The sequence below is a fragment of the Neoarius graeffei genome, chromosome 13 (genome assembly GCF_027579695.1).
Source record: "Neoarius graeffei isolate fNeoGra1 chromosome 13, fNeoGra1.pri, whole genome shotgun sequence".
NCBI lineage: Eukaryota > Metazoa > Chordata > Actinopteri > Siluriformes > Ariidae > Neoarius > Neoarius graeffei.
In genome coordinates, this window is record NC_083581.1 from 56,067,503 (window position 1) to 56,076,425 (window position 8,923).

Here is an 8,923-nt window from a genome sequence, read left to right on the forward strand (position 1 = left end):
GAGAACAAAGGCATTGCATACATGAGGTCATCAGGTAACAAGCACTGTTTATAGAACACCTACTGTATTAGGGTTTTCTGCCACATTTATTTTGGTAGCACTAAAGATATGAAAATTGCAAGTCATTGTTAAGCAATAATAAATGTTCCAAAGAAAGGACACATGACAATATTCTAAAATAGACTACATATGAATTACTGCTTAACACAAGTTTCTCAACACACTGCTGTAAGCAGAAACATGGGAATAGAAAATAAAAGTTTTCTGTAGCTTTCTTGACTGTACAATTAATGAACCACAAGGTATTAAACAAAAATTAGCATGGAAAAATGAAAGTAAAAAACAAAAGTCCTTGCCAGTGAATTAAAATGCATAAAGTCATGCCAGTTAAATGTCCCAGTTCACATTATGCAAATAGATTATACAATATAGGACATGGTTGATTGGTTACTGCTCACATGGTCAGGCCCAGTGTTACAATATAAACCATCTTAGCTTTGCTTTTGCTTCCACTAAAAAGGAAGCCAGTGTACAACTGCAGCCACAATGACAGGATTTATTCTACTCACAGGTATTGATCTTGTTATTCATTTATTAACTTTTAGATGTTGAAATGTTATCTGACATGTTTATGCTTTGTATTTGAACACTGCACTTTATATTTGTTTTTCATTGTACTGTAGGCCTTTGCCTGTTATTTTTTCATTTTGGTGAGTTTTCTCTATCCACTATTTCAGAAACTATTTCCTTGTTTTTAATTATTCAGTTAACATACTGAGGTATTTTGTTTAAAATTTAGGTTCAGCCTATGAGCTAATATGCTACTTTACCAACTGGGCTCAGTACAGACCTGATCCAGTGAAGTATGTGCCTACCAACATTGATCCATTCCTGTGTACACATCTGATCTATGCATTCTCCATTGTTAACTCTGCAAATCAACTGGCCACCTATGAGTGGAATGACGAGACTCTATACCAATCATTCAATAGACTGAAGCAAAGGTGAGGTTTTCTTCTGTTAGGTACAATTGAGGTTAGAAATTTACATACACTTATGGACATGAATGTCATGGCAATATTCAGCTTTCAGTAATTTCTTTGAACTGTTCTTTTTCTTTGGAAAAATGATTGGACAACATACATCTTTAATAGAAAAAAAATAAATTCAATGCACAGGTTTTAATTTATTTTGGGCTTTCTGAAATCAACACAGGGTCAAAAATATACACACAGCACCTAATATTTGGTGAAATGTCCCTTAGCAAGTTTCACCTTAACCAGGTGCTTTTTAGGAGCCATCAGCAAGCTGGCTACCAAAGCAATACAAGTGTATGTAAACTCCTGACCTCAACTACAGGTGATATTATATTCTGGTTTCAAACCAATTTGCTAATCCTAGTTACTATTTCATTTAACAGTAATCCAAGCTTGAAGACACTTTTGGCTGTTGGGGGATGGAATTTTGGTTCAACTCAGTGAGTTTTTTTTTTTTACTGTTCTGCTGAGAAATATTTTGTTGAATGTCTGTAAAATGTAGAAGTGAAATACGGAGACAGAATTGCATTCTCTGTGTCCAGATTCTCTACCATGGTGTCCACACAAGCAAACAGAAATACATTCATCCAGTCCTCAATTAGCTTTCTGAGAAAGTATGGATTTGATGGCTTGGATTTAGACTGGGAGTATCCTGGAGCCCGCGGCAGTCCTCCAGAAGATAAGCAAAGATTCACTTTGCTTTGTCAGGTCAGTACATTACATGCTTATTCTGGGTATTGTTATTATACACTACAGTGTAATGCAGGTGGCTAAAAGTTTCAGGGTATTCAGAATGATGTGGTGGCACATTGTGTTTCAGGAAAAATTGGTCAAAGAAAAATAAAACATGCCTCTTGCCCATAGTTAGCTGGGATAGGCTCCAGCTTGCCTGCGACCCTGTAGAACAGGATAAGCAGCTATAGATAATGGATGGATGGATGGATGGATGGATGGATGGATGGATGGAAAAATAAAACAGAAGGTTAGGGCATCTCCTATCCATTTCTCTAAATTGAAACGAGGAGGACAGACATATTCACAAAAGGATTACCTTTGATTATATTTTATAAAAATCCTATTAACAGAAAATGCATCAACTTGTACCAGTTTGGATGTATGGCGTATCCTAACTGATGGGTTCCCTAACTATTGGACATGAATTAAGCCTTCTTATATTGACTCACCTACTGTAGGTCTTCAGGAAAAGAGCTTAACATAATCAGAACTAATTTGTTTCTATAATTAACTTAACACTCTATTTTTTCTCTTAGTTTTATTAACTTAAGAATGGGTGTGGTGCTTGCCTAATAGATGGTCATATGATATTTGTGTACAATTGTCTAGATTACTTACCCACTGAGTCTTTTTACAGCATTCTCTACAAATTCTGTGGAGTTTTTATAAATGTGTTTTTGCCCTGTAGGAGCTTCGACAGGCCTATGAGGATGAAAGCAGTGCTACAGGACATCCCCGACTTATGGTCACAGCTGCAGTGGCTGCTGGGAAATCAACTATAGATGCTGGATATGAAATTGCTGAGATTGCCAAGTAGGCTATTCTAGATAATCTCAAAGAAATTAAGTTGCATCAAACTGACTGTGAATTCAGGATAGAAATATTTCTCAAAATGTCTCATCTCATTATCTCTAGCTGCTTTATCCTGTTCTACAGGGTCGCAGGCAAGCTGGAGCCTATCCCAGCTGACTACGGGCGAGAGGCGGGGTACACCCTGGACAAGTTGCCAGGTCATCACAGGGCTGACACATAGACACAGACAACCATTCACACCTAGGGTCAATTTAGAGTCACCAGTTAACCTAACCTGCATGTCTTTGGACTGTGGGGGAAACCGGAGCACCCGGAGGAAACCCATGCGGACAACATGCAAACTCCTCACAGAAAGGCCTTCGCCGGCCACGGGGCTCAAACCCGGACCTTCTTGCCATGAGGCGACAGTGCTAACCACCTGCCCCAACTTATATATATATATATATATATATATATATATATATATATATATATATATATGAGTAAATTCAATGTAAATACATACAAACAATTGTAAATACATTAAAAATACAAGGATGACACAAGAAAGCAAAAACACATTTCCATTTTGGTGTATATATAAGATATTTTATGATGCATATATTTGAATAATATTTTTAAAACTAAGATATGAAAATAAGCATATATAAAATTAGTTAATTTCATATTTTTGGAGTGCTGTTAATTGTTTCAGACAGTATTTATATCTGTGTAATGAAAAAAGAGTTGTTGTTTTTTTAATTAACATAAGATTAGAATGCCACTGAACTGGTTACTTTATTAACTATACAGGTACTTGGACTTCATTAGTGTGATGACTTATGACTTTCATGGGACTTGGGAGCATTTCACTGGTCACAACAGTCCTCTGTATCAATGGTCTCAGGAAACAGGAGAGCAAATCTATCTTAATACTGTAAAGACAAACTATCTGTAACAAATACTGTAATCTATCTAATATTCTCATAAAGTTCTCTCATACAGTACCTGAGCTTGGCAATTAGAGATGTAGTACAGCATTTTGTTTCTGATTTGCAGAATTATTCAATGACGTACTGGAAGGATCAGGGTGCTCCAGTGGAGAAGCTGAGGATGGGTTTTGCTACATATGGCAGAACGTTCCAACTGTCATCTACAGCAAGTGGCCTGGGAGCTCCATCAAGCGGCCCTGCTTCTGCTGGCACTTACACCAGAGAGGCAGGCTTCTGGTCTTATTATGAGGTTTGTACACAGCTTACTGTTTGCGAGCCACACAAGCTTCACTGTGTTGTTCTATATGAGACCTGATGAAGTGAATGGTTATTTCTCATCAGATCTGCAGCTTCCTTCAAGGAACCAGCATACAGTGGATCCAGGATCAAAAAGTACCTTATGCCACAAAGGGGGGTCAGTGGGTTGGCTTTGACACCAAGGAGAGCTTTGACATAAAGGTATGAAATCAAGAATGAGGAAAGAATTTCAAGAATAAGGTCAAATTCAATTTGGTGCAAAACTCACTTTTTTGTATTTGTATTATTTGGATACATCAACTTACATCTAACAATTCCAACAGGACATTGTAGTGTGAGTCCATACCATATAAAATGTTCAAAAGTGTGATACAGCATTGAACTTATTCAGAAACTGTAGAGCACAAGGAAAAAAAAACCTTAATGCCAAAATTGGATTTCAATGGAAGCGTTTAATAGACCAACAGCAGCTACAGTATCAAAAGTTTGGACACACCTAATCATTCACAGATTTTTCTGTATTTTGATTATTTTCTTGATTGTAGAACAATACTGAAAACATCAAAACTATGAAATAACATATGAAGCATATATGGAATCATGTGGCAAACAATTTTTTTTGAAAAATTAGCAGAATATGTTTCATATTTTTGATTCTTCAAAGTAGCCAGCGTTTACCTTGATGCTTTGCACACTATTGGCATTATCTTAACCAGCTTCATGAGCTAGTCACCTGGAATGCTTTTCGATTAACAGGTGTGCCACGTCAAAAGTTAATTAGTGGTATTTCTTGCCTTCTTAATGTGTTTAAGATCAAACAGTAAATAGTAAATAATAAAAATACAGTAAATAGCCCTATTCCACAACTGTAGTAATCCAGATTATGTCAAGAATCACTCAATTATTTAAAGAGAAATGATAGTCCATCATTACTTTAAAACATGACTTACTTAGACTTAGGTCCTCCTGTGCCTATTGGCACATTGGGCAGCAAATTTCCGTTACTTGGATTTGTCAGCCGCAGCTTCATCAGCCTTCTCCCAGAGGAGGATGTTCATTCTCTTTAGGTCCTCCTGGAAAGTCCTCCTCCATATGATCTTTGGCCTTCCCCTCCTTCCCTTGCTGACTGGCGGTGTCCATGTTATGATTGTTTTTGCATGGCGGTGGTCTGGCAGGCGCAAGATGTGGCCTGCGAGCCGTAGTCTTCTTTCGGCGACAGTTTCACTCAAAGGTTATGCTCTGGCCCTCTGCAATATTTCCTCATTTGTAACATGGTCCTGCCATCTCACTTTTAGGATCTTCCTCAGGCTTCTTTGGTGAAAGACATCCAGCTTTTTACTTACACAGGCTGTATGCTTCCAGGTCTCACTGGCATAGATAGCTGTGGGGATAACTATGCTGTTGTAGAGTAGGAGTTTTGTGTCACAGTCTATGGGGTTTGCTGTCCAAGTGGTGTTCATTCATTTGAATACTGTAGCTGCTTTACCAATTTTGCAGTTGACATCAGGCTCTACTTCGCCATCATTGGCTACCGTGCTGCTGAGATAGGTGAACTGGTCAACGGTTTCAATGCAGCTCTTGCTGACACTAATACTGACCAGGGCTTGGCTGCTGTTGTTGCCCATCCTCATTGCTTTTGTCTTCTCCGTGCTCACACGCACCCCTACCTTTCCAGAGAACTGTTCAAGTTTTATTGTGAGACTTTGGAGGTCATCTCTATTCTCAGACAGCAGGCCGATGCCATCAGCGAAGTCAAGGTCTGCCAGTATTGCTTCCTCTCTCCATGGTATTCCCTCCATGTAATCACTTGTGGTCTTCTTCAGGACAAAATTGATCGCCAATAGGAACAGGAATGGGGAAAGGATGCATCCTTGTCTCACACCAGTTTCGATGTTGATGAAGTTTGTTGTTCCCTCTTCTGTTCTAACACAGCATCTTGAGTTGGTATAGAAGCTCTTGAAAATGTTCACAAAACTTCTTGGGACACTGTATGAAAGGACAATCTTCCAGAGAGATTCCCTGTGAATACTATTGAATGCCTTTTTGAAATCAATGAAATTTAACACTAGTGGTCTTTGATGTTCAAGGCATTGCTCAATTATGTTTTGAAGTGTGAAGATTTGTTTTGTGCATGATCCAACGTAGATCTTGTTCTTCAGTTGTTACCAGGGTCTTCCCATTTTTGTCCTTAATAGGAACATTTGAGTTACTCCTGGTTCCCGTTAGGCCCTGTACGATACGATACAATGTCTTTGTATCATTTCAGCTAGCTGCTTCCTCTGCTTCAGCACCTTTTTTTCCCAACCAACACCTCTTATCTGCATGGCAGCTCTTCTTTACTTGATGGTCAAGTGCCCAGTAGTGGTTGTCTGTTTGTTCCTTCTCTTCTTCTGCTTTTGCCCTATCTCTGTAACCTTTCACCTTCTTCCTCTCATCTATAATCTTCCAGGTTGGTTCCAGTATCCACTGTTCTTTCCATGATCCTCACCTTCTCCCAATGGTTTCATCAGCACTTTTTGTGACCGCTTCCTTGAAGAGTGCCCATTTGTTCTCCAGATCAGGTCCCATCCCTTGCAGCTGTTGGAGTCTATTTTGGAGTTTTAGTTGGTACTGTTGACTGACAACAGGGTCTCTAAGCTTTTCAGTTGCATATGGTTTCACTTTCTTCTTCCTTGTGAGTTTCTTCAGCCGCAGCTTCACTTTGGCACACAGTAGGTGGTGGTCTGAGCCAACATCTGTGCCCCTGTATGTTCTGACATCAAGTAATGCCGACCTCCAGCATTGGCTGATACAGATGTAGTCAATTTCATTGTTGGTTGTCCCATCTGGCAATCTCCAGGTTTTCTTGTGGATGGTCTTGTGTTGGAAGTAAGTGTTGCCGATGTTGAGGCTGTTGATGTTGTAGAACAGTAGGAGGCATTCCCCATTGTCATTTGTCTTCTGCGCTGTCCCGTAAGGTCCGACTACACTTTCAAAACCTAACCTGCAATTGTCAATTTGAGCATTTAGGTCACCTATAAGGATCTTCAAGTCATGGCTGGGAATGTTGTTGAAGGTGTCTTGCAGCTGTGCGTAGAATCCGTCTTTCTCATCCTCATCATCAGCAATTTCAGTTGGAGCATATACTTGGACGATGGTTGTCTTCACATGACTCGACTGAAAATGTGCTGTAATGATGCAATCACTAACTGGTTTCCATCCAATGAGCATGCTAGAGGCCTCTCTGTCCAGCACCATGCTGAGTCCACATCAGTGTTGATCTTCATGACCTGAATAGAGGACGGTCCTGCCATTGTTGCATAACTTCCCACTGCCTGTCCACCTCATCTCAATGACTCCCAGCTGGTACTTGTCAAATTCCCTTAGCAATTGGGCCATCTTCCCACTTTGGTATAGAGTTCGCACATTCCAGGTTCCAAACTTTGTTATCCTTTTGGCACTCAGACTCCAGCACTTTGAAGCCCTAACTTCCTTGCGGCTTTCATTAGGGTCTGTCATTACAGGATTTTGTCCATCACTTCCTTCTTTGCGCCAACTTCTTTGACTTTCACTTGCTGTTTCCGTAGCATTTTGAGATTTTTACAGGATCAGGCTGCTAACCCAGTGCCTAACCAGCTATGGTGGGGTGTTTGGGTGGAACTGCTAATTAGTATCTCTCTGGTGTCATAAGCCCCCCCCCCCCCAAGGTTACAGGTCTCCCATGCACCAGACCCAGGCAGACACCAGGTGGGAACAAGCTGTCACACCTCGACAAGGTTACACAGCTCCTTGTCCTGGTGGGGTGCAGGCCCCCAGGACCGTGACAGTGACATGAACTATCTTTTAATTAATAAAAATAAAGAAATCCTATTGAATTTTAAACTGTGTACAAACTTTTGACTGGTACTGTACCTAATTTCTATACAGATCATAGAGAGTACTTACCAGTTCCTTCTGTTTTAGGTGACATACCTCAAAGATAATAAGTTTGGAGGGGCCTTTGTGTGGGCTCTTGATTTGGATGATTTTACTGGACAGTTCTGTGGACTTGGAAAATACCCTCTCATCAGTGAGCTCAGGAAACTCTTAACCAATGGTATTTAAATAAATTATAATGTACCATCATCAGTAATACTGTTACTGATAATATGAATTCCCCTGAGTTTAATTCCTCATCTGCTGCTCCTGCTGAAGGTCCTTTTGCTCCTCCTGCTGATGGTCCGTCTGCTCCTCCTGCTAAAGATCCGCCTGCTCCTCCTGCTAAAGATCCGCCTGCTCATCCTTCTAAAGATCCGCCTGCTCCTCCTGCTGAAGGTCCTCATGTTCCTTCTGCAATTCCAGATCAGTATTGTGCAGCCAAGAAAGATGGTCTCTACCCAAATCCTTTTGACAATAAATCTTTCATCATGTGTGCTGCTGGGAGAAATTTTGTACAAGCCTGCCCTGCTGGCACCGTCTACAATGAGAGCTGCCAATGCTGTAACTGGTCATAAATCTGCCACAGGTAGTTAATGAACATGTGATGTAGAAATGATTTAAAATACACTTTGTAGCAGATTAACAAAATGGAACCTGGTTTGATACTTGTGCAATCATTTTATTTCTCTCTCTGTCAAAAATATTCCAAAAATCCTCACTTTTAAATAATTTATCTTTTCTAATAGGATTTAATTCCAACTAGTATTTTCTATGATTTTATAGTATGTGCTTCAAAAATATATTACAGAGACATTCACACACATTATGATGCTCTTTATTGTGAATTTTTTTATTCTAGAATTCGCAATATGCGTTGCTAAATGCAGTAATTAAAATAAATCACAATATTATTCCTCTGATCAAACCCACAAGCTTCAGTGCTTCAGCTTGAATGTTCATACACTATCAAATAAATAAAATACTTTTTTTGAAAACATTATGTAATGAACGCTATCCTTTCCAATCTCAAGTTCCTAAAACATTGGTTATGATTCTAGCAGTTACAGAGCACAGTAATTTAATTTGTAGAAGGATCACATACTACTGAATTCGAAGCTGAATCAGTGTAATGTATAAGTGCATTGAGGAGTTGCTTGTTTCCCTGGTGCACAGCAATACAAGGCAAAAGCTCTTTGTTCATTTTACTCAGCA

At 39.5% G+C, this 8,923-nt stretch overlaps 1 protein-coding gene across 1 annotated transcript; it reads left to right on the forward strand.

Annotated features, from left to right (window-relative positions):
- The first annotated feature begins 524 nt into the window (after nt 1–524).
- LOC132896917 (acidic mammalian chitinase-like) lies at nt 525–8,395 on the forward strand. The gene is made up of 11 exons (XM_060938081.1): nt 525–571; nt 684–710; nt 800–1,004; nt 1,421–1,477; nt 1,580–1,745; nt 2,461–2,585; nt 3,378–3,501; nt 3,624–3,806; nt 3,899–4,015; nt 7,757–7,889; nt 7,988–8,395. Exons 1-11 carry the CDS (start codon nt 547–549, stop codon nt 8,284–8,286), a joined length of 1,461 nt encoding a protein of 486 aa, XP_060794064.1. The 5' UTR covers nt 525–546; the 3' UTR covers nt 8,287–8,395.
- Nucleotides 8,396–8,923: the final 528 nt, after the last annotated feature.

Excerpts from the sequence above, each read along its gene's own strand:
- LOC132896917 (XM_060938081.1), top strand. The coding sequence starts at position 547 with ATGACAGGATTTATTCTACTCACAG. Across the intron at positions 711-799 it reads CCTGTTATTTTTTCATTTTG|GTTCAGCCTATGAGCTAATA; the intron begins GTGAGTTTTCTC and ends TTTAAAATTTAG. Across the intron at positions 1,746-2,460 it reads GATTCACTTTGCTTTGTCAG|GAGCTTCGACAGGCCTATGA; the intron begins GTCAGTACATTA and ends TTTGCCCTGTAG.